Source organism: Bactrocera dorsalis, chromosome 2, assembly GCF_023373825.1.
Source record: "Bactrocera dorsalis isolate Fly_Bdor chromosome 2, ASM2337382v1, whole genome shotgun sequence".
Classification (NCBI taxonomy): Eukaryota; Metazoa; Arthropoda; class Insecta; order Diptera; family Tephritidae; genus Bactrocera; species Bactrocera dorsalis.
In genome coordinates this window covers 26,256,401-26,281,180 of record NC_064304.1, presented here as the reverse complement: position 1 = coordinate 26,281,180, position 24,780 = coordinate 26,256,401, and the positions used below count along the sequence as shown (strand labels likewise).

At 33.9% G+C, this 24,780-nt stretch overlaps 2 protein-coding genes across 15 annotated transcripts in view; both read right to left on the bottom strand.

The window, feature by feature from the left end:
• LOC105233901 (uncharacterized) overlaps positions 1 to 2,262 on the bottom strand; it is a 66,503-nt gene extending 64,241 nt beyond the window's left edge. The window contains exon 1 of one of the 2 annotated variants that reach the window (XM_019993044.3): positions 1,125 to 2,262. The gene's annotated coding sequence lies outside the window, so the exon portion shown is untranslated. The remainder of the gene's footprint in view (positions 1 to 1,124) is intronic. The other variant, XM_029548384.2, reaches the window with a different exon arrangement.
• A 9,528-nt stretch (positions 2,263 to 11,790) lies between these two features.
• Positions 11,791 to 24,780, bottom strand: part of LOC105233900 (serine-rich adhesin for platelets) — a 57,850-nt gene continuing 44,860 nt past the window's right edge. For 12 of the 13 annotated variants that reach the window (XM_049447591.1, XM_049447592.1, XM_049447595.1 and 9 more), the window contains 3 exons: positions 19,880 to 20,500; positions 18,471 to 19,812; positions 11,791 to 15,027 (listed from right to left, as the gene is read on the bottom strand). In XM_049447591.1, the coding sequence (XP_049303548.1) occupies positions 14,979 to 15,027; positions 18,471 to 19,812; positions 19,880 to 20,500 (2,012 nt within the window). In that variant the 3' untranslated portion in view covers positions 11,791 to 14,978. The remainder of the gene's footprint in view (positions 15,028 to 18,470; positions 19,813 to 19,879; positions 20,501 to 24,780) is intronic. The other variant, XM_049447603.1, reaches the window with a different exon arrangement.

Below are 24,780 nucleotides of genomic sequence, written 5' to 3'. Positions count from 1 at the left end.
TTTGCAAAGTATAATTTAATTTAATAATCGGAGATTGATTTTGAAAAAAATTGGATTCTCTTGATCCCGCAGAAGGATGTAGTATCCGAAAGAAGTGTCTGACGGTGAGATTAATTTAAAATTATTTCAAAACGAAAATCTTAATCTTACCAGAAACAAGTCCCAAATCATATTTTTCACAAAATGGATGCTTTAAAAAAGTAGTTTTTTTGCAAAAAAAATTAAATAATCAAAAATTGGATGCCTACAGTAATTACCTGACAAATTTATTTAAGAAGGACGTGTGAAAATTTCAGCTCACTCGTTTGTTTCAGAGGAGTTTTCCGTGACGCCTTTTGAAACAGCATTTCGAGAAGAACACTTTTAGCTCATATCCTTACAATTATATGTCGGAGCAACTTCAAATTTTTGTAGAATATATTGAAATATATGTACATACAATATACATACATACATATATGTAAAGTAAAACAGATTTTTTTAAATTCACAAGTCAATATAACCCGTTAACTGAAAGCGATCAAGTCCATCTTGAAGCAAAATACACAAAAAAAAATCCCAGTTTATATCGCTTTCTACAAATTCAAAACTTTACAGCAACAAAAGAATGTTTTTACTAACAAATAGCTCGTTTCGCACACACAGTGCCGCAAAAGTGGTGTGGCAACAATGAGCCAGCAGCTGTAGCGCCAGCACCACAAACAACACAAACAAACCCATGGCAGCAGTGAGTGTAGCCGATCGGTTACTAGGCAACGCGTCGCAGCGGTCGCGTCGATAATTTCAAACTAATATTTACGCTGTCATTTTTTTCCACTTTTTTATGGTAGTACAAGCGATATTAGCGTATTTAATAAATCTTTTTGCGATAAAAATAAATAAAAAATAAGCGAAAACAATAAAAGCACAAAGAAATTGAAGCTGACTTTTGCAGCATCATCATAGCATCATCGCGGTTTGGGGCTTTTGGGGCGTGCAGTACAAAAGTCTTTAATGAATTGAAATGTTCAAAATTATTTTAAGTATGAATGCGAGGTGATTCTCCAAATGCAATGAGCAGGCTACGCTTAAATTTAAATTTTGTGATTTCGCAATTTCGGCCAACAACAACAAACACTACTTACCACTTACCAACAAAATGCAGACGCAACATTGAACCAGCGATTTCCGTTGACGCCGCCGCTGCCGATTAATGCAGCTGGTTAATCCCAAATTTATTGTGTTTGAAATTCCGAAGAAGATGCTTTTGGCTGGTTTGTGTTTTTTACAGTTTATTTTTATTTTTTGCTGTAATTTTATTTTTGTTTGTTTTTAATTTTTTGTTGTTGATGTTCTTTTTTGCTAATTTTTTTTTTTTTTGTGCAGCGCCGTTGTTTGTGGTTTCCAAAATGCAGTTAGTGCCAAGTCGCTGGCTTATTTATTTGGCGAGAAAATTTTTATGTGGAAAGTCGCCATCAGTCGAAGATGTTTCAACGCGACTTTAAAGACGAACTTAAGTGTTTGGTTGTTGTTTTTGTGTTGCTTTTTTGCGTTTTTTCGCAATGTACGTCTTGTTGTGATTTGTTTATTTGGCGGATTTCGCAGTGTGTCACACATAAAGCACTTGGAGTCGCGTTCGAAATTCTGTTGGCGTACCAAGCAGCTGAGTATCGCGGATGCGCTGTGCGATTTTGCACACAATTTCCAACGTTTTACGGCTGAATTATTGTTGTTTTTGTTTGTGGCACAATTTCGTTGTTTTACGTTTTGGTGTTTATTTTTTAATTTTATATTTAACGTAAATGTTTTTAAAAATACCGTTTTTGAAGCTTTATTTTCTAATGGTTTTGTTGTTGTTGTTGTGTTTAAGCACTTTAAAATGTTTAATTGTTTGGCATAAATATGGCTGCAGTGTGTTTGCGCAATGTATTGTACAAATTTCGTGGCTTTTTATCGCTGCTCTGTATGCTAGTGTCTGCTGACTGATTGAGTGATTAACTGACTAACTGACTGATTTGAAATTTATGCAGCTTTTTGCGCTTTGCGTGTGCTGTTTTTTTATAATTTTAATTTTACTTTTATTTTTTGTGTCTGATTTGTGCTTAATTATGTTTGCTGGCGCTGCCCATAAATTCCTTGCCGTTCACTTGACCAAGTTTTCGCATTTACGCTTATTATTTTTTGTTGTTGTGCATTATGTTGTTGTATTTTTTGTTCTGTTACGAGTTTCTGCGCGTTTTAATTAATTTCAAATTTTTGTAAAATTTGTGAATTTTTTTTGGATTTTTTAAATTTTTGTAAATTTTTAAAATTATTTTTTTCGGTGTATTTCAGATTATTGGAAAATTTGCGAAATTTTATTTTTAATTATTTTTGTAAAATTTGTGAAATTATTTTTTCGATTTATTTTCAATTTTTTGTAATAAATATTATATTTTTATTTATTATTTTTTGTGATATTTTTTAATTTATTTTTTTCGATTTATTTCCGATTTTTGTAAAATTTTTTAATTTATTTTTTTCGATTTATTTCCGATTTTTGTAAAATTTGTGAAATAATTTTTTCGATTTATTTCAAATTTTTTGTAATATATGTAAATAATTTCTTTTCAGTTAATTGCAAATTTTTATGAAATTTTAGAAATTATTTTTTTTTTCGAATTATTTCAAATTTCTTGTAATATTTTTGAAATTTTTTTTTCAATTTATTTTAATTGTTTTTAATTTGTTTAATTAATTTTTTTTTTCGACTTTTTTTTAATGTTTTAATTTTATTTTTTTCAATTATTTCAAATTTTTGTAAAATAATTGTTTCTATAATTTTCTACATATATTAAAAACGCTTGCGGCACACACTCTGAAAACTGAATCTAACTGACTGGTTCGAATATTTTGGTTTTCAAATAACTGCTTTCGCGATTTTTTTGTTGTTGTTGTTGCTTTAGAATGTCCTTAAATCGGTTTTCAGCTGTGTGTTCACTTTGTCACCACTTTCAACTTTTTTTCGCACACACTCGCTACACACACACAAATGCGCGCTTAGCAATTATCAATTTATATATACAAATGTATATATTTTGTTAAATTGTTCCACACGCTTGTTTGACTCGTTTGTCGCCGCTTGCATTGACTTTTACTTTTGCATGTTTTTTTTTTGCAATTTTTTAATAATTTTTTCTTAACGCGCACGTTTTGTCACCACGTCAAGTAGCAGCAAAAGAAGACTGCTTGTAAGCCAAAAAATACATGAAAAAAAATCGCTTTTGTTACGAAAAAATTACAAACGATAATTCTCAACACCGAAAATTGTCAAGAAAAACGCCAAAATTCTCTGAATTCGTTAATTCGTTTTGAGCAGTCGAACAGCTACGCTTTTTTGTTGTTGTTGCTATTGTTGTTTATACCGTGCACAGCCGTCTTTCTAGTCTAGTCACTGGCACTGCTGCTGCTGTTGTTGTTGTTGCTGCTGCTCACATGCACTGCTTTTGCTGTCGCCGTTGCGAAACGTTTTTATGCTTGCCGTTCAAGTCAAGTTCTGCGTCCGAATCGCTTCAGCGTCCGCATTTAACTGAATTACTAAAATGATCTGAGACAGAAACTAAAACTGAAAACTGATAGCAAATGACTTGGCGCAAATGTCCATATTTGCATGCATGTGTGTGCGTGTGTGTGTGAGTGTGTGCCAGTTAGACCAGCTACATTGTAATCTGCAGAATGTGTGCTCAAGACCAAGACCAAGTCTCAGAAGAAAACAGCCAGCCAGCAAAGGCTAAGGCAAAGGTACACGATAAATGGCAAACTAGCAGCGCGAGCAGCAGTCGCGCTCATAACAGCTGAGCAGAGCGCCACAGCGCTAAACCGTAACAAAATACAGAGCAAAACTCGCACAACAACACAAATGTAGCAAAAATACAACAAAAACACAAGCGCACGCACATTGGCACAGCGCACTCGCCAAAATCAAACAGAGTGTAAAGTTAGCACTTGCAATAAGCGCGGCGAATATCGCAAAAGTTGGTCTCAGCAATGGTTGCTGTTGCTGTTGCCGTTATTGCTGCTCCGTGGCTGCTGCAGAAACTCGGCAAATTTGAGCTGCATTGAGTGCTCTCAACAGATCGATATGCGCTCATTGCATATTTGTTGTTGTGTTTGTACCACTACTTGTTGCTGTTGTTGTTGTTGCTGCTGTTTTATTAGCCGTCTTAATGCGACCGCTCTAATAGCACTTCTTGTGCTCAAGCCAAATCGCGACTTCAAGTTCACTTCAAGCGGCCACTTACACATCAAATATGCATGTGAACATACACACACACACACATATGCATAAATGTTTGGACCAAACGTACACATACGCATACATACATATGTATCAATACCCAAACCGTCAAATACTTGTATTTTCTATGACCGCTTTGACCACTTTATGACTTCGCGTCACCCTCAGCTGCGTTGTTGTTGTTGTGGCATATGGAAAATCACTCTCACTCTTTTTTGTTGCTATGCTATTAATAATTTTCTTGTTGTCGTTCTTTAATTGCTTGTTTTAGCCGTGTTTAGTTGTTTGGGTTTTGCTTCGCCGTGGCGCAATCTCAGCCTTAAAGTTTTTTATTTCCTTCTTTGCGAAGTTCTCTTAGCACACAAAACTCTTATGAATTATTTGGCGCTCTTTGGCTCTTTGCTGGCTTATAAGAGCGCCTCAACTCAGCTGATTACAGTCTTAATAACGATAAAAACATAAACGCGAAGAAAAAGTTGCAAATTAGAGTTGATAACTTATCAAAAATGTGTAAATACCATTTGGGTTATAGGTTTTGTTATTAATAGGGTATGTCATTAAAAAAAAAATAATCGCATTAAAAAATGATACATATTTAGCAAATTATACCTAAAAAGTTTATACTTGTGCACATTTGGTAGAACTATTTTGTTTATGATATTATTTGGGCGGTGGCAACTCTGCTACAAAATAATATAAATTTTATACTCTTTTTGTTATGTTATGTATTTTCAGTTTTATATTTGACGTCATACGGCAACCCTTTTTCACCATAATTCAAATAAAAACCCCTACAAAAAGGTTTAGCCTTCTTTAATTCGAACATATTATACTCTTTCACCATGTTGCTACAGAATATTATAATTTTATTCACCTAACAACAGAAAAATTTCTACTAAATTTAGTACGTGGCATTCTTTTTATATTCATCAGACTACACCCACGCCTACTTCCTATATAGCAAAATTTCATTTGGTTCTTTCACTTTCCAGTACACAAATCAAGAAATAATTTATATAACGGGCTAAAATTTTGTTATAATAATTCCTTTAAAGTATCCCACCTAATGACCTAAAATTATAAAATGGGATATACAGGAATACAATTGAAATTTAGAGAGAATATTATCCTGATATCAATATGGATTGAATCGGGTTAATATGTCCCTGTGACTCAATATTCCTGGGAGAGATTTATGAGAGTTATCTCAATAAAAATGATAGATCGTGTTTTAATCATAATAGTGTATTTTTGCGCCTAATATGGATAAAATTGGGCGAGAACTTGATCTAGCCCCATATAACTACATAATATCACAATTTTCGAACATCCTACTGAATTTACTTCATCTGATTGAGAATAAGGTAGCTTAATGAAACTCAGGTAACATTTTGTTAGTATGTGGCATGATAATAGTCAACAGATAAATTCGGGTTTACGAATTTCAGAAAATTGATTTTTTTATTGTCCTATTAATTTCCAAGTTGATCCGAATAATAGTTTCAGAGATACAGCCTTGAGAACTCGTGCGCTCTAGGCTACCTAGGCTAAGTGCGCCGTCTTTAAACGTATTTTTCTCGAAACTGAAATTTTTTGAAATCAGTTGACAAGAATTCTCGAGAACCACTCAATCTTCTTCATGTAATTTTACACAGGTCTTTGAGATAATGACTTGGATGAAGAATTATTTTTTTGGTTACAAAATTTTGACTGAATTTTTAATTTTTTTGTGAAAGTATTAACATTAACCCGACAGCAACTAAACCTTCAATTGGTACTCAATTTTAGGTATTGGATTTTTCCAAGGCGAATGTCATGTGTGGCTTATTCAAAATCAGTAGTTATTCCCGAAACGGTTGATGATGAGCGTAAACTGATATCGCAAGATCAAGATGTGACCCATCATGAGATTGAGACAACTATGGGTACCAGAGAAACCAGCATATATTCAATACTGCATAAACATTAGATTGTAAAAAAAATTTATCTCGTTAGATCCCACACAATTCATCAACTGCTCCAAAAAACTACAGAAACTACTTTATTAGAGTTCATTTACGAGGTTTGACAAGTAAGTAATGAGACTGATTTTATTGCCGCGCTTGTGGTAAACCTGTGACCTTGAAATTCCCTTTCTCTTTTTCCGGCATCCGTCCCCTCTTCATTGAAATATGTACCATCGCTCCAGCTTGTTTAGTTCGGCTGCTGCGTCAAGTTGAGTAGACGTGTGTTTGTAGTGCTCGTCACGAAAATGGAAAAACCGAATCGTAGAAGACTGTTTGGAACAAGTTGAAAACGATCCCACGCTGCTTGATCAAGTTATTACAGGCGATGAGAGCTAGTTTTTTCAATACGACCCGGAAACCAAACGCCAAAGCTCACAATGGTTGTCTACACTCGCGCCCCGCCCGAATATAGCTCGCATGAGCAAGTCGAAGGTGAAAACGATGATTATTGTCTTTTTTGATAGCCGTGGAATCGTCCACAAAGAATTCGTTCCACCGGGGAAAACTGTGAATCAAGTCTACTATTGCCAAGTACTCGAAAGATTGCGAAAACGAGTCAACAGGGTGCGCCCAGACTTCGCAACACCAACAACGCGCCGCGCCACACCGCCCTCAGCGTGTCCCAGTATTTGGCCTCTAAAGGGATCGCCGTGTTGCAACAGCCGCCTTATTCGCCCGACATGTCACCCTGTTTCCTAAAACAAAATCGGTGGTCAAAGGAACCCATTTTGAGTCGATTACGGACATCCAGGCGGTCGTGATGAGGGTACTCGCGGACATCCCAGTCGAAGCGTTCCAGAAATGTTACGCAGCATGGAAAACACGCTGGAATCGCTATATAGCTGCCCATGGAGACTAGTTTGAAGGGGGTGGCAGAGTTGTAGAATAATTTTCAAATATACGGTTTTTATGGAATCAATCTCATTACTTAATTGTCATACCTCGTAAGAAACGAGGAGATATGCCATTCGAATGGCGTTCAAAGGGTGCTAACTGCTTTCTAAGGGTACCCTTTGCGTAAATAAATTGTTAGATTTATTACAAACTCTAAACGACAGGATAAACATTAAGTAACTATGTCTAAGTGTCTAATTTAATACGGAATTGCGAGGATTCCAGTATTAAGCTTTTAAATAGTTAAGCTCCACAGTAGTTAAAATTTCTTATTATGGTCCACAACAACACGACAGGAAATCCGAGAGTTATATTAAATGATTATTCATAATTTAAGCATCTTTGTTGTTTTTGCAAATGGTTCGACTTAAAGAAAAAAACTGAACGAGGTGTTCTAATAATAGTACCATTTTATTGGGATATCACCAACCATACCAGTTTATTGTAAATTATGACTTTTTATAAATAGTTGCACTCGCATATTCATAGTGTTTTATAACTTCAGTAGCATATACGACAGGCACATCTACATATGCACGTGTCAAAACACATCAGTACCATTTAGCACAAAATCAGACATCGAGTTCGTGTCTTAAGTCTTTCGTTTGCAAATCAATAGTCGCCACAAGCCTCACAAATAAGCCGGTCAGTAGCAGCGAATATCTCACAAAATCCGCAGATTTACAAACCAGAATTAACAGCACATACTCTAAGTGTTTGTATGTGCCAATTTCATAATCATAATCCCTCTACTTAACGCTCAGAGTGGCTATTGGCCACTTACAAGCTCAGCTCGTGTGCGTACAAACGAGTCCCCTACAATTCTAAGGAGAACAATTTTTCAATTAAGCGCGCAATTATCAAATAATTATAATAACGCATTTTGTGACAGTTGATCATATCGTTGCCACAACAACATCAACAACAAAATGGTAGTTGATTCGATATGCTTACATGAAAAGAAATCGATGTCAGCCCAAACAAGCTAAATGAGCGGAGGGATAGACAAATGAACAGACGAACGGACAAACAAACGAATGGACAGCCAGACGGACGTAAGCATGTGTCATGGTTTGACCACACTTTTTCAACGGGTGAATTGGAGTGGACGCCGTAAAGGCTAAGCCGCAAGCGAATATACACTCATTTGGACGCCTTGCTGACGGTGAAAGACTTTCAAGCATATTTATATCACTAAATACCTTTATATATGTATATAAATAAATATGGTATCAACTGCAGTATCTGACGGATTTATAATTTAGAAATGAAAAAATGCAAAACATACATACTTGTATGTACTACTATATATAAAAAAAGTCTTTCAATACGATTGAAATAGTAGTGGGGTATACTTTTAGGCGCAACTTTATTCGTTTCAAAGTACATACATATTGAACCCTACCAAAAATATTAGATTGGAATAAATGTTGTGATACAAATATATATTCTCTAACGTCTATAAGATGAGTCAGTTCGAATTATTATAAGATGTTATACAAATACATCGAAAGCAAATATATATGGGAATATTCCCGGCAAATAGTTTCGAAGTTATGAGCATTTTTATAAGATTTTTTTTAGCTCAGTTTAATCAGCTTCCAAAACTATAAACGTTTTTTTCGCGAAACAATGCCGAAGTTTCAAAGTCGGTGAACAAATTTTCCCCACACCGGAACCAATCGACTTCTGTTGCACATGACCTTCGTTGATACATACAATAACATTCGATGGCATAAGATTTTTGATAGCAAGAGATTTTCAATTTAAGCTACCTATTATTTTGTTAAAAAAAAACGATTTTTAGTTTGTTTTTCGATCATTACCTGAACTCATATGAAATACTCTTTTTATTCCGGTTTTTGGATTTTAGCCAATTTTAAACAGAAAATCACCGCCGGACAGCTGTTTTCCAGATGCACCTGGAAATCAGGGAAAAGGAAATCAAATTGTTTTTAAATTAATCAACAATTATTATAGTGTAATTCTGGAAATTCTAAAGAATTGTATCGCATAACTGCTCTAAGGATAGTATCGTCATACCGTACAGTCTTGGGCGAAGCTGCATATGAAATAAACGGAAAGACGCCCATCGACTTATTAGCATTTGACCGAAAGAAAATGTGGATATTGAAGAAACAAGGAACCACCACAAAAGAGGAAATAGAGAACGATGCCTTGGAACAATGGCAAGCAGCCAAGATAGTCCGAAATATAAAAGAGTGGTCTAACAGGAAGAATGCTAAGGTGGATTTTGATGTTGCCAAGATGTCATCAAAACACAGATAATTTAGGAAATATCTATATAAAATGGGAAAAGTTAAAGCGGCGTCTTGTATAAACAGCTATGCGATGGAGGATGACGCTGAAAATTTATTTTTTCAAAAAATTTGCTGGCAAGCACAGCGAAATAGGCTTCCCACTTTGGTTGGAAAGTGGAAAAAATGTGAAAGTGGTCCCAGAGTGAGCGATGGACTATTGCTGTGACCGCACAACGGTAACATGTAAGGCAACCTCCCCAAAAAAATGCTTCGACAGCACAGTGAATGCGATTTAAAAACGCTTTGCAATTTGAATATTGCTTTTAGAACTCTAAAAGCTTAAATTATCCACCTCATGAGTTTTGCCCTTGCTAAGTAAAGGGTGATTTTTTAAGAGCTTGATAACTTTTTAAAAAAAAAAAACGCATAAAATTTGCAAAATCTCATCGGTTCTTTATTTGAAACGTTAGATTGGTTCATGACATTTACTTTTTAAAGATAATTTCATTTAAATGTTGACCGCGGCTGCGTCTTAGGTGGTCCATTCGGAAAGTCCAATTTTGGGCAACTTTTTCGAGCATTTCGGCCGGAATAGCCCGAATTTCTTCGGAAATGTTGTCTTCCAAAGCTGGAATAGTTGCTGGCTTATTTCTGTAGACTTTAGACTTGACGTAGCCCTACAAAAAATAGTCTAAAGGCGTTAAATCGCATGATCTTGGTGGCCAACTTACGGGTCCATTTCTTGAGATGAATTGTTGTCCGAAGTTTTCCCTCAAAATGGCCATAGAATCGCGAGCTGTGTGGCATGTAGCGCCATCTTGTTGAAACCACATGTCAACCAAGTTCAGTTCTTCCATTTTTGGCAACAAAAAGTTTGTTAGCATCGAACGATAGCGATCGCCATTCACCGTAACGTTGCGTCCAACAGCATCTTTGAAAAAATACGGTCCAATGATTCCACCAGCGTACAAACCACACCAAACAGTGCATTTTTCGGGATGCATGGGCAGTTCTTGAACGGCTTCTGGTTGCTCTTCACCCCAAATGCGGCAATTTTGCTTATTTACGTAGCCATTCAACCAGAAATGAGCCTCATCGCTGAACAAAATTTGTCGATAAAAAAGCGGATTTTCACATTTCGAACCGAACACTGATTTTGGTAATAAAATTCAATGATTTGCAAGCGTTGCTCGTTAGTAAGTCTATTCATGATGAAATGTCAAAGCATACTGAGCATCTTTCTCTTTGACACCATGTCTGAAATCCCACGTGATCTGTCAAATACTAATGCATGAAAATCCTAACCTCAAAAAAATCACCCGTTACAATCCCTTTATAAGTATTATACTTAAGGTACTTTTATAAGTATTATTCTTAAGGTACTACTAAGAGCAGAAAATAGTAAGACTTTGTTCATAATTGAAAAAATCTTAATTTATTCATCAAAATATATATCGCACACCTCAATGAAATCAACCTTGGCCCCAACACATTTGTGTCAACGCCTTTTCCCAATCCTCGAAACAGTTGTTAAAGTCAATCTCCACAATTTCGGCCGTCCAAGGCTCATTGCCAGTAATAAGACGTTTCATGACATCCTAGTAGTTGGCAAGCATTGTTTCACAGACATTAAAGCGACGCTGGTTTTCGAAAAAAATTTTTGATTTTGGAACCAATAGTGCTTTAATTTTTCTTAGACCTAAAAGATCTTTCAAAATACACTTTATGCACATAAAAAAACAAGCGTATACTAAGCACTTATGATTATTTTGATCTGACCATTGGCGCAGATGTCTCTGACAGTCATATCAACCGAGAAAAAAATACTTCGCCGTGTGGGTTTTCGCGAAAATTTAAATCACGAAGTCTTACTTATTTTGCTCATAGTAGTACATGGCTTTAACCTCTACTATAGTTTGACATCTGAACGATATTCAACGTATGTTTTTGTTGTAGCATAATTTTTGAATACAACAAATTAATTTTCAAGCTATTTACTCTATATACATTAGTAAACCTATTTTTAAATAAGAACGACACTTTATTATTATTTTTAAAAGTATTTATATATATTTTTTTAAACCGTATTAAAATTCCTCACATAATTTCGTTAAAGTAGTAAAACAAGAATAGAATACCAGTAAATAAAAATTAGAAACAGTACATTTAATGCGCTAACACATCAAGGTTATTATGGTAAGGTGGGGCATAGAGGGGGTAGAATTGTCATAAGTGGTTTTCATACTAGCATTTATTAGCTGACGAATTTGATTTTTATTTTTTCACCAAGTATTTATTTGTTTATCATGAACATGAATTTACTGCATTCAAATTGAATTAACTTTTTGGTAATTATGTATACCATTGTGTACTGTAATACATATTAATTGAACGTTTCGCCTACGCGTATAGACAACAAATGCATAAGTAAATACATTATTATATTTATTTTAGTTTACGCACTTAATTTTAGTTGCACATATTTACTGCTACACATAGCTAATGATTTTTGTGTAACACAATTTTTTGTTTTTGTTTTTTATTTTTTTTTTTATTTTTTTTGATTCAGTTGTGAACTCCATCAATTTTTTCATAAAAAGTCCACTCAAATACACTAATGTCACTTTTTTTTTATTAATATATTATTGTGTACTTTCGTAAATTTTATTTCTACAAATTAATTTAATTTATATCTCAGATATATTTTTTTAGTTTAATTGTATACGCTTGTGTGTGAAATTCAAAATATTCGCATACATATAAAAATAAAATTTTAAGCTACATAATATGCTTATTTATTAGTGTTTTATTGAATATTTTTTTTATTATCTGTTAGCTTTCCTGCAAATTTTATTTTTTAAAATCACGTATATATGTTATAATTGCCTTTTAATAATATTATTTAACTTATAATACATACCATTTTATGTAAAATATCTAAATATATTTTTTAACAATAGAATTAAGTAATTATAATAACTAAATTATATGTTTATTATATACAGACTAATTTTAAAATTATTTTTGATTCCTTTAATTTGGTTAATTTTTGGATTTTGGACTCTTTGAAACAAATGTAAATGGAAATTAAGTGTATTTTTATTAGGTGAGCCGAAACCAAAAAAACCACGTCAAAGCAGTTCAAAAATCAGGGTTATATGACAGTTTTCTTCAGTTATCGAGGTGTGGTGCGCTCCGAGCTAATTCCGATCGCCCAACAGTCAGCAGGAAATGCTGACGGGTGGGCCATCTAACGTTTTAAATTTGAATTATCTATATTTCGACATTAAAAACGTCAAACACCATTCGGAAAGTGACAGATATTCTGTAAAAAGTCTAAAATTTACGAAATGAGTCGCTATTTACTAGAAAAAAGCCGTCTACAGTTCGCAGATTGGGAAGAAGATCGTTTGAACGAGGATGGTCAATTTTACTGAAAAATCATCTTTTCGGACGAAGCTCATTTCCACCTAGATAGTTACGTTAACAAGCAGAATTGTCGAATTTGGGGCACAGAAAACCCGCACGTAATTGTCGAGAAGCCAATGCACCCAGCACGAATCACTGTATGGCGCGGTCTGGTGGAACCATCGACCCATTTTTCTTCGAAAATGAAGAAAGAACCGCCGTAACCATCAATGGCGAGCGATATCGCGCAATGTTAACCGAATTTTTCTTCAAGCAAATTGAAGAGGAAGACTTGGACAACATTTGGTTCTAGTAGGACGGCGCTACGTGCCATACAGCAAACGCTACACTCAATCTTTTACGCCCTATCTTCGAAAATCGCATAATCACCAAAAGAGGTGATGTGTATTGGCCTCCCAGAAGCTGCGATTTAACTCAGTTGGACTATTTTCTATCTGGAGCTGTTAAAGATAAATATTACGCCAACCATCCAGAAACAATTCAAGATCTAAAGTACGAGATTCAAGCTGCTGTAGCTGCCATAGAGCCTGAAACCATCGAGAAAGTACTCCAAAATTGGGTGGATCGGATAAGCTACTGTAAACTCAGCCGTGGTGGTCATTTGTCCGAAATTGTTTTCCACAAATAAATTTCATAAAACAACCTTTTAAATAAATGTTAGACCTTTGAAAAATATCAAGCCGTTTTTTTTATTGACTTTTTAAATTTAAAATTTTATATGGCCCACCCTGTTTTTGAGTGTTGTGCGTCCTTTGCGCGAATCTATTCTTAAATACGCCCGGATTTATGGACCGACAACTTTTGGCACCGATAATGTGCCATCGTATACTGCATTGACACTTCCTGAGTTTTTCAACAAATTTTCAACTAATAGCATGCCGCCGCAACCAACGTATTCACCTGATTCTATTCATCAAACTCAACGACCTCTCCTGGGAAACCGGTTTTAGTCAATTGAAGACATTAAAAGTGAATCGCTACGCGCAAGGAAGGCTATTCCGCAAATTGACTTTAACAACTGTTTTTAGGATTTGAAAAAACGTTTACACAAGTGTGTTGGAGTCAAGAGGGATTACTTTGAGGTGGATAACATAGATTTTTAAGAATAAATTAAAAATTTTAAGCTTATGAACAAATTCGTACTATTTTTTGCCCATAGTAGCATATTACTTACACAAATTTTATGTCTTGTAGCGTGCATCCCTTATATTTGCTAACTAAATTGAAACAGGAATTATATTATTTATGAAATATTTTAGCGAGTAGAAAGATTGGTCACTTGGTTTACTCTACCAATATTTTATAATATTTCAACTCCCAAGTTTCTGCCCAATACTTATTTTCCTGTAATGCCTAATTTTGCACGGATCCTGAGAACTTGTAAAATGTAACCGGGTTTGTGATGGGCACAACATCATTACACATTTTGAGTGTCTTTTTTATGACATCTTGCTAGAGAACTGGTTATAGTAAATGTTTAAAACTCAACTTAAAAAGCAAACTTAAAGTTTTTATAATTTTCTGGGTCTATCTACATATTGAAAGTTTGTAAAGAATCTCCCTTCCACATTAATATATCAATATTTGTATAGTTTATTTGCGAACTCATGATGCTTGCTTACAAGTTAAATAATATATCGGCAGAAATTTAATTAATCAGCTTTTATTGTTTGTATTTTTAATAAATATTCCTGTATGTATAACTTTCAGTAATGTGTATTATATTTTTTAAGATTAATCTCGCTTTAAATGTGTAATTATTTTATGTTTTTATTTCTAAAAACAGACTTTAATAAAAAATATATATTTCATAATTGCTGTAATAATTTTTACCGCCACTTTAAATAGCTACTGCAATATTTTGCAAGTTAACAGATTGTCAGAATTATGTATTTAATTAATTCAAATAGATTACAAATAAATCGTAGTTTTATTACTTTGAACTTTGGTATTAATATTATTTATAATAATGTCTTACATTGATCCTATATAGTTACAGTAAATAAAAAATAAGAATTTAACATTTAAACTGAAAGTGTTTTATTTCAAACGTTTACATTCAGTATTATTGTAGGTCACACCCATTCAGCATAATTACTTAAGCAAATATTCCAACGAAAAGCGCAACGCGTTTTAAAACATCCAATTATCGAATTTGCCCCGACGTGTTGCCTGTTGTTGTCTGCAGTTTTTGTAAAGTAAATAGATAGAGAAATTCACAGAAAAGAAACACACAAAGAATTTACATTTTCAGCATTTTTTGAAGAGAAAATGAAACATACGTTTAAGTTAACTAATCAGAAACACTCTAATTTTTTCGAACATTAAATAAACGACATGTATAAATTATGTATGGCATATACATGTTCTTACTACATAAAGTGCTACGAACATATGCACAAGTACTAGGCCGAAACTGAGCTGGATTAAAAAGTCGAAAATGCAGAAAAAATAAATTTCGAAAAAAATGTAATCAAAAAATGTCTACTGGTGTCAAGCAGTTGTAGTTAAACATTATGGAAATTATTTAGAAAAAATAATAATAGAAAATGGAAAATGGGTAAAGAGAACTATTTTGTAATTTTAAATTATTTTAATCAGTAATTATGTACATATGCATGGAAAGGTGAAATATTTTTTGATCGAAAGGAATATAATTTTTTTATTTATCCTTTTAAGCGTTTTGCTGCTGTTCGTTTTTTATATTAGCAACACCAATGAAACTTCGACTGAAAATAGTTTAAATTCGTAATATCAAACAAGAAAAAACGGTAATACCGAAGCTGCAATTCCCTTCAACAATACAAAATATTCCTTACAAGGACTCTATTTTAATCGGTCAGTTTGTATGGCAGCCATGATGTACTCGTATATGCTACAGCAGCTCGATATCGAGGCTTCCGACAAATATGCAGCTTTTAAAGAGAAAAGGACAAGTACAAAATTTCAAATCGATATCGTTTTTGAGATAGTTCTCGTATATACAACACGGTCGTGGCTAAATCGATTCAACTGAATTCGGAGTTGAAAACCGTAATAGAAGTTAATTTAATATAGAAACAAATATTTTCTTATTTTAATTTTTTCTATGGAATTTCACTCATTGAAAACTTAATTTTTTTTTTTAAACTTAAGCAGAAATTAATTAATGAAAAAATACTTCAAAAAAAAGTTAGAAAGTTTTTCATTCAATTATTTAAAATTCCAAAGCATTTTAAAAATGCATTTACGTTATAAAAGATCTAATTTATTAAAACATCGAAATTCTAAAAAACCTGAATTTGATCACAAGCAGCGAGGTGTCATATATTAAAAAATACTTTATAGCATTTCAAAAATGCTTATTATAATTTTAAAATTTCTTTAAGTTTTAAAAATGTATTGAAATTATAAAAATATTTTAAAAAAATATTAAATCGTTGTTTAGAAAATTAAAAAAAAAAATATTTAAAACTATCTAAACATCTTAAACAATCTTAAAAAATTAAAAAAACTTAAAAAAATAAAAAAAAACTTAAAAAAATAAAAAAAAACTCTAAAAAATTAAAAAAAAAATTTAAAAAAAAAAATTAAAAAAACTTTAATTTAAAAAATTAAAAAAAAAAATTTAAAAAAAAGTAAAAAAAAAATTAAAAAAAATTAAAAAAAAAATTGAAAGAAAATTAAAAAAAAATTAAAAAAAAAACTAAAAAAAACTAAAAAAATTGAAATAATATCTTTAAAAGTATAAAAACTTAAAAAACTTTACAAAAAAAGAAATACTTTTAAAATTTCGTTAACTTTTTAAAAATTTATTAACATTATAAAAATAAAACAATTAAAAAATAGTTTTCATTTGTTTTTATTAAAAATCTTTAAAATATTAAAAAAAAATTAATAAGTTAAAAAAAATCTTTAAATAAATTAAAAAAAAGTCTTTACAAAGGCAAAAAATGTAAAAAGTCAAAGATTATCAAAAAAGAACTGCTCAGAATATTGTTATTTTTAGAAATTTGTCTGAAAATGTATCAAGCCTTCAAAAATAAAATTTTTTACGACTTAAGAAAAATTAAATTTAAACAAAGTATTGTTTATTATCTTCGTTTAAATGCTAAAAAATACTAATTAATCAATTATATTTCCGGAATATGACAAACTAAACAAAATCGATTGTATGCATATAAGTTCTTATATTTATTATATTTTTGAAAGAAAGAAAAGGAACGATTTTCGCTAAACAAAGAAAAAATAAATAAACAAGGACAATATATTTCCAGTTCCACGAATTTCATAACACAAATTAAATTCATTACAGGTATGCAAATAAAAAATAAACAAAAATTATGTTCGTAAGAATTTTTATTATTATTTCTGTTTCTTTATTATAAACTAATAATATTTAAACGTATATTTAATATAGTACATGATTGCAGTAAATAGTATTATAAACAAAATTAATAATAATAATAAAGTTCGCTAAATTGCTTTACATATGGATGCGCAGAATAACTCGCTAAAATCAAAAGAAAATAAATTTTGCATACACTGCATAATTGAACGTGGTTATTTGTAGGTAATTGACATGCAACGGAGCTAAGCATTGGAAGTTTACGTCACACAGGGAGTTTTAACAAACTTAATGGCAATTAATTGTCTTACTGAATTTTTTCGCTTTCAAGAGGGAGTAGGGTTTTTAAATGTTTTTTTTTTTTTGACAACTAAATATATAATATATTTGAACAGATCAGTTGGAAATTTAGATTCAAATCACTTTTGAAATAATAAACGTTTCTTTAGACTAACTTTTAGCGTTGTTTAGAAAAATACTTAGTTTGTTATGTAGTTGCTTAAACTATTTATACCAATACACGAGATGAAATTGTAGTTTCATTTACTTTTCTTTATTTTAAAATTTACTTTATTTTAAAGAAGAGCATTTTTTTATGTTAAGTACTGCGTTATAACTTCATTTTTATAAAACTCCACTTTTCGTGTATTTAAAAAATGTATTGAAAATCGTTTTGATATGGTACATTTATCGTTTATTAATATCGTTTATGTATTTAAGACTTCTATAATGCCTACTAAGTATTTTTTATTAATATTTTTTTATTCAGCAATCGAATTAAGCAACTAATATAAAGCAAAATATACCGCTCAACCACTGTATTACTACGATTCAATCGTAGGCGCAGCGGGAGGGAGAAAACATGCAAAACCAAACTCATAACGGTTTCGAAGGAAAAATTATTAAATGGTTATAGATACATGTACTTAATAAAATAAGTGTTTTACTTAAAAATTAATGGGTTCAATTTTCGTACAACAAACTTGCTCTATACTAGGTATGGGACTCTTTTTTACAATGCCCGAAGAATGTTAAATTAGTCACATAATTTAGGAAGGAAAATCAAAAACTATTTATAAAATATATTGGAATGCAGTAAAATATGCAAGTAAATTAGAAAAAAAACTATACGCTCTTCATTTTATCTATGCAAGCGCAATGCCATTACAGAGCACTAAGGGACTGGGGCACACAACCACACTAACGAACATCACTAGCGCATCAACACCGCACTACAATGCGCTAACCACATACAAGCAGTATAACTATGGCTATACAATTAAACTTGCGTCACGCACTGCGCATATTTGTCCAGTTCGCCGCGTAGAACCTTCACACGATCCGTCTCCTCGCGCAGCAGCCGCATCAGCTCATCGATGGTACGCTGTTGTGACACCACCGTCAGCTCTAATTTGCCCACACGCCGTTCCAGTTCACCTATACGCGTGTTATCACCGCCTACAGGCGCCGCGGTGTTGCTGGTACGCGGCTGATAATGATTATTAGCACCGATTGAATTTTGGCTAGACGCCGCTGTCGCTGCCGTGTTTGCCGCAGCTAGAGTTGTGCTTGTAGCGGCTGAAGGAGCGATGCCATTGGAGCTGGGCTCACTGACAACTGTCGGTGCTGGAGTAGTGTTGGTCTTCATTGCCGTTGTGCGCGCACCACCACCACTACTGCCACTGTCCAACAGTGAAGGTGACATACTGCGATTGCGTATCGAAAGGCTATTAGGTCGTATGCGCACATCGTCGGCGGCACTCGGTGCTGCTGTCGTCGCAGCCGTTAATGATGAGTCAGTGGTGAATTTATTGCTCATACTTTTGGTCATGATGTCAGCAATAGTATTTGAATTTAATTCCTTCTTCAATAGTTGTTGACTACTCTCGACAGTCATCGATTGCTGCATAACGCTCGACGTAACCGAGGAGGATGACTGTACTTTTGTGGTGGTGGTGCTGGAGCTACTGGCTGTGTTGCTGCTACTACTGTGACTGCTGCTACTGTGACTTACGCTCGCCGTGTTGGCGGTGGAGTTGGCAAAGTTGTGACTGCTGTTCGTCACTTTGACATCATCGCCAAGTAGGCGTGATGTGCGGTCGGCTGACGCGCTAGTGGGCGCTTGCGTGCGTGGTTCTACACTGGGTGATGTCTTCTTTTTCACTTGCGTTGCTTTCAGCTCCTCCATCCAAGGTGCCTTTTTCTTTTCCCATTCGCGTGGTTTCGGTTTGGCTAAGGGCTCCTCGCCGGTGGAATTATCATCGGAGGAGTGCAGTTTGCCTTCTTCTTGTGAGAGTTCGCCACCGGATGCACCACCACCGCTGCTGCTACCATTGAGGTAAATTGTGTTGTTATTATTACTTTCGCCAATAATATTGATGGCTGCCGAAGGTGGTCTCCGCTTGGGCGCCTTGACACGACCCGCGCGCATGTCGGGTAATATGGAGGCGCGCTCGAGCCGATCGAAATCGGAGTCTTCAACCGCTATAGTGGCGGCGCGGCGCATCACTACCGCCTCGCCATGGCTACTCGCGGACATCTTGCTGCTGCCCATGCCGTCGGCAAAGTCTTGTGAAGCAGCTGTGGTGAGTTTGCTGTCGGTGCCTTTCGTCTTTTGCTTGCCAAAACCGAAAAGATTGCCTGCGTGTTGGAAATATATAGAACATTAGAAATTTGCTTAAACTTGTATAATATTTAGCCAACTTACTAGCAACACCCGAAACGCTCGATGGTTTCTTCGTGGTCACGGTGGGCTTCTTCGTCAGCACTGGCGGTGGTGTCTTCGTCTTCTCATCTAGGCTCTCCAAGCTCTTGCGCAATTCATTTGCGACTGCGGCGGAGCTCGACGACATGCTGGTTGTTGTTGTGGTCGTTGTTGTAATGCTACCGTTATTTGTCAATATGGTCTTTGTCTCCTGTGAGTGTTGCTGTTGCTGCTGCTGTTGTTGCTGCTGTAATTGTTGCTTCTTCAATGCCAAGCGGCTACTGGCGTCCGCCGCATTTGCCGTCAAATCTAGATTTTTATTCTCCAACGATTTGCGTTGTGCGGCAACATTGCCGCTTTGCAAGCCTGTTTCAGAGAGTATATCGTTGAGTGAATCATATGAGCCGAAACTGTCCTTACGATTTGAACTTTGTGTCGACGAATTACTGCCCGACTTCTTGATGAACACCTTCGATGTGGCAGCTGTGCTGTGTGCCGCCGCCGATGTGGCTGCCGCACCGGTGGCTGATTTTAACTGTTGTGCTGTGTTAGCTGTGGCGGTGGCTGTAGCATTTGTTGCTTTGGCAGTACGCTGTGGATGTTGTGAGTCGCTCAGCGATGTAACTAAAATGGGGGCGAGAGAATAGAAGCAAAAACAACGTTAAACTTGCAGGCAAATAAGTCAGAGTTCAGTTTATAAGTAACGGAGAACGCTAGATTAAAAGGCTTTTAGCTAAATTAAGACAAAACACATATGGTACATATACGTATACGAATATATAGCAGCAAGTAGAAACGGCAACAAACAACAAACCGCAACAAACTCAAACGGCAGTCACCGGCAAAGCACTAATATTTGGTCGAGTATACTTGAAAAGTCTTTAATATGTTTATATATATGGAATGATTCAGCAACGAGCTAAGGCATGTCAAACAATATTGACTATTAATAAACCCATTTCTTTATATTTGTTTTGTTTATATTTTTTTATACTAAATTAACACTTCGCAATCGAAAAAGTATGTATGTGAGCAGGTATGTGTGTCCAAGCATGATGCTATCAAAGAAATAACTTGATGAGTATATACTCACAACGTGAATATATGTACGTACATATATACATATTTATCGAAATTAATATTGCTAGCGTTGGAACTATACTACAGCTGGGAGATTTACTGAGTGATCGATGGCGTATATAAAGCAAATGTATGCGCAACTATAATAAATGCGAGTAACTGAATAAATATACAGTTTGTCACTATTTTATACTTGAAATTGTTATAAGATATTACTATTTTAAATCGGAAATTTTGAATAATAATTATTTTGTAGTTTTGATTTAATCATTTTCTTATCAATAATTTAAATTAAATATAATCTAAGCAAAAAATTAATAAATTATTCAAATTAAAGCAGATACTAAATTAAATTTACTGTTAAGCAAATAAAAATAAATTCGTATTTTTGTAAAAAAATATATATTTAGACTGATCTACTGTCTGCTGATAAAAAAAAAATATATGCAGCAGTGTACTATTTTACTTTTATCTACTTAATGATATAAAATTATGCTTACTGATATCTAAACTAATTGTTAGTTAAAAATTTATTTGTATAAATTAAAAGATCTATTTTATTTTATATGGTAATTTTTGCTTAGTAATAACCCTTTGATGTGAATTGATCCCAAGGGATTAGGTCCCCTAGGGGTTTCAAAAATCTTTATTTCTTTGTACAAAGAACACGTTAGCGTTCTAAAAACATTACTTAATCGGTAGAATAATGGTTTTCATCCAATAAGTAGTGCCTATGAATACCGACGCCTGTAGAGGCTCTCTTGAAAAAGGTAATTTCGAAGATTGGGTCAGTAGCAGTCATTTTGTTTCAAAAAGTTAGTATATTATACATAATCAAAGAATATATTATATAAGTTAAGCCTTTTTTAAGGGCTCTAGATTGGCCTAAGTTCTTAAGAAAGCAAATTATAAAATTTATATAAAAATAGAAAATTTATACAAAATAATAAAATTTATAACATAAACATAAAATATTACATTCCTAAAACTTAAGTTAACTAGCGTTGTCCTCATTGAACTGAATTCAGTCAGAGTGTTGAATTACAGATCCGAAAAGCCCGAATTAGCTCCTGCCAATCTCACTCAACCCCTAGTAAAATCTTCCTAATTTTGGTTTAGTCACTGTGACGTATTTACACTTTCGTGGTGTCCATCTTTGAAGCGTGTTCAAGCAATACTCTAACTGCCTGAGAAGTTTTTTTAATGAAATCTTATTCTTCTAACGCTTTATAGTAAACCTAGTGATCAAATTGTTTGGTTGGTTGGTTCATTAGGTCCCGACTGGTAAACAGTTAAAGCCCTATCCAGTAACTCAGTGGATTTGGAAAACACCTAATTTCTTTACATCCCATCTGCCCACTAATTTCACTCAAGTTGCAGCCGTGGAATATATGGCTACTCATCCGGCTGAAGGCTGGGCATTCACATAAATAATGTTCCAGCGTCTCATCATCCTCCGCGCATGCTCTGCAATCCACGGAATCTACTTTTCCCACTTTCTGGGATGTGGGATCTTAAGAGTAGGTGCCCTGTTATGATCCTTACAACATTACTAAGCTTTGCTTTTGCCTAGAAGTAGGAGCTTTTTGGTCTGTTCCTTATCGACACAACCCCAAAGTAGCTTCGTTATATACCTTGTGTTGCTTGTGTTCCAAGACCTGAGGTGTTTCTCAAGGACTGCTTCAAACAACCCTTGAATGAGCTGAATGGTCTGGAACAGCTTAGGAGAATTTTATTGCCAGCTGCCCCAAGCGGGCTACTTCGACTGCTTTTTCATTTCCTCATATTTCTCTATTATCGAGTCGGTCTACTGAGCGTACTATTCGGAACAACATGACCCATCTTGAGACCAAGCATTGATTATTCGACCGAATAGATCACATGCAGCACGCGATGAAGAAAATATAGCAGTCGTAGCTGAAAGTGTACACGAAGGCCGTGGGGAGTCGATTCAAGCAACTCGGATAGACTTATAGAACGACTTGGCGCATTTTACGTCGAGATCTTAAATTGGAAAGTGTACAGCTTGTGCAAGCACTGAAGTCGCTCGAACTTCCCAAGCCAAATCGCTTCGCTTTACGGGCTCTTTAAATGAACCAAGAAGATCCGACCTTTTCGAGCCAAATAGTGTTCAGCGATGAGACCCATTTCTGGCTCAATGGGTATGTTAAAAAGCAAACTTGAAGCATTTCGGTACAATAAGTTGTTTGGTTTGTGGGCCGGCGGAATCATCGGGCTATATTTCTTCAAAAATGATGCCGGTAAGAACGTAACCGTCAATAGCGACCGTTATAGCGATGATAACCGACTATTTGATGTTTGAAATGGAAGTTCGTGATCTTGGCGGCACTTGGTTTCAACAAGCCGGCGCCACTTCCCATACATCGCATCCATCAACTGATTTATTGAGATAACACTTCGATGAGCATGTTATTCGTCAGTTATCAGTCGAAATGCTCGAACGACTTATCGAAACGCTAACTCAATGTAGATGTAGCCAACATGCCAAAGAATGATGTTCTTTTGAATGACAATAAATATTTGATTAAATTCAATTTGAAGTTTTTGTGTTTTTTTTCTTAAAGAAAGTAAGGAACCTCAAAATAGATCAGCCTTTAGTTAAATGCATTTAACGTGGATACTGGAACAGATCTTGCTTCTATTATTTTAACTCTACTAAAAGTATAATCCATTTATATGAGAGCTTATTAATGGAATCGTGAACAAAAACAAAAGAGAAATATTGTACTTCATAAATTTAGTAATATGCTATTATAATTGACTATATGTATGTGGCCACATCGGACGCAGAATGAGCTAAGTAAATTGTAAGTAATTTTTAATAAAATTGTTGTAATAACCAGTCGCAATGCAAACAAATTGCGTAATAAAGGAATAAAATCAAATAATCAAAGCGCAAACATAAAATATAATTATATACAATAGACTAGCATCAAGAAGATACAACAAAAACCATTTTACTAAAGCGCACTAAAACTATTTGCGTTCAAATGACGACACTTTATTTTTATTATTATTATTTTTTTATACAATATCAAGAAAACGGCAAATAAATTGAAAAAATAAATCATATTCATCAGCTAAAAAAAGTATTAATTGAGCGTTGGCGGTATAAGGCAGACGCATACACACACACAAATCTAAATATAGTGTGTTCGTTTAAGCAGCGCATCAAGCCAAAAGAAGAAGAAGCAATTTTAACAAATTATAAAAACAAATATGACTTTTAATGAAAAGAAACACAATTTGAATAACAACAAAGCAACGTAAAGTAAACATAACAGCAGGTTGGTCAGCAGAAAAAACAACAATAACAACAAAAATGAGAGAGAAACTGAACACTCAACACTTTCCAGACAAAAGCAGCACTTTTAAAGGTCACTCAACAAACACAAAAGCCCGAAGAAGAAAAGAAAAATAAATTGACAACAAAAAAATCAAATAAAAAAAATACAGTATACTCTCGAAAAGTAAAATCGATTGGTATTTTGGGTAATTTACTTTTTCGAATAATTTACTTTTCCAAATATATACATAAATTATCTGTTTTTATAATATTAAATGCATTTTTAAACTTAAAAAATTCATTCATTTATTTGCTTCAATAAAACATATGGATTTACATGAAAAACATATGTATTTATTATAAAGAGAAAAAATTTTGAATATTCTTTTGTTTTTTTTTTTTCTTTTGCAATATATTTTCTGGTAATTTACATATGTACATATCTCAAAGTTTATTTACTAAACAGACGCGAAAAACAAGAGAGTAAGTGTTTTTTTGCAACATCGTAAAAAACGCT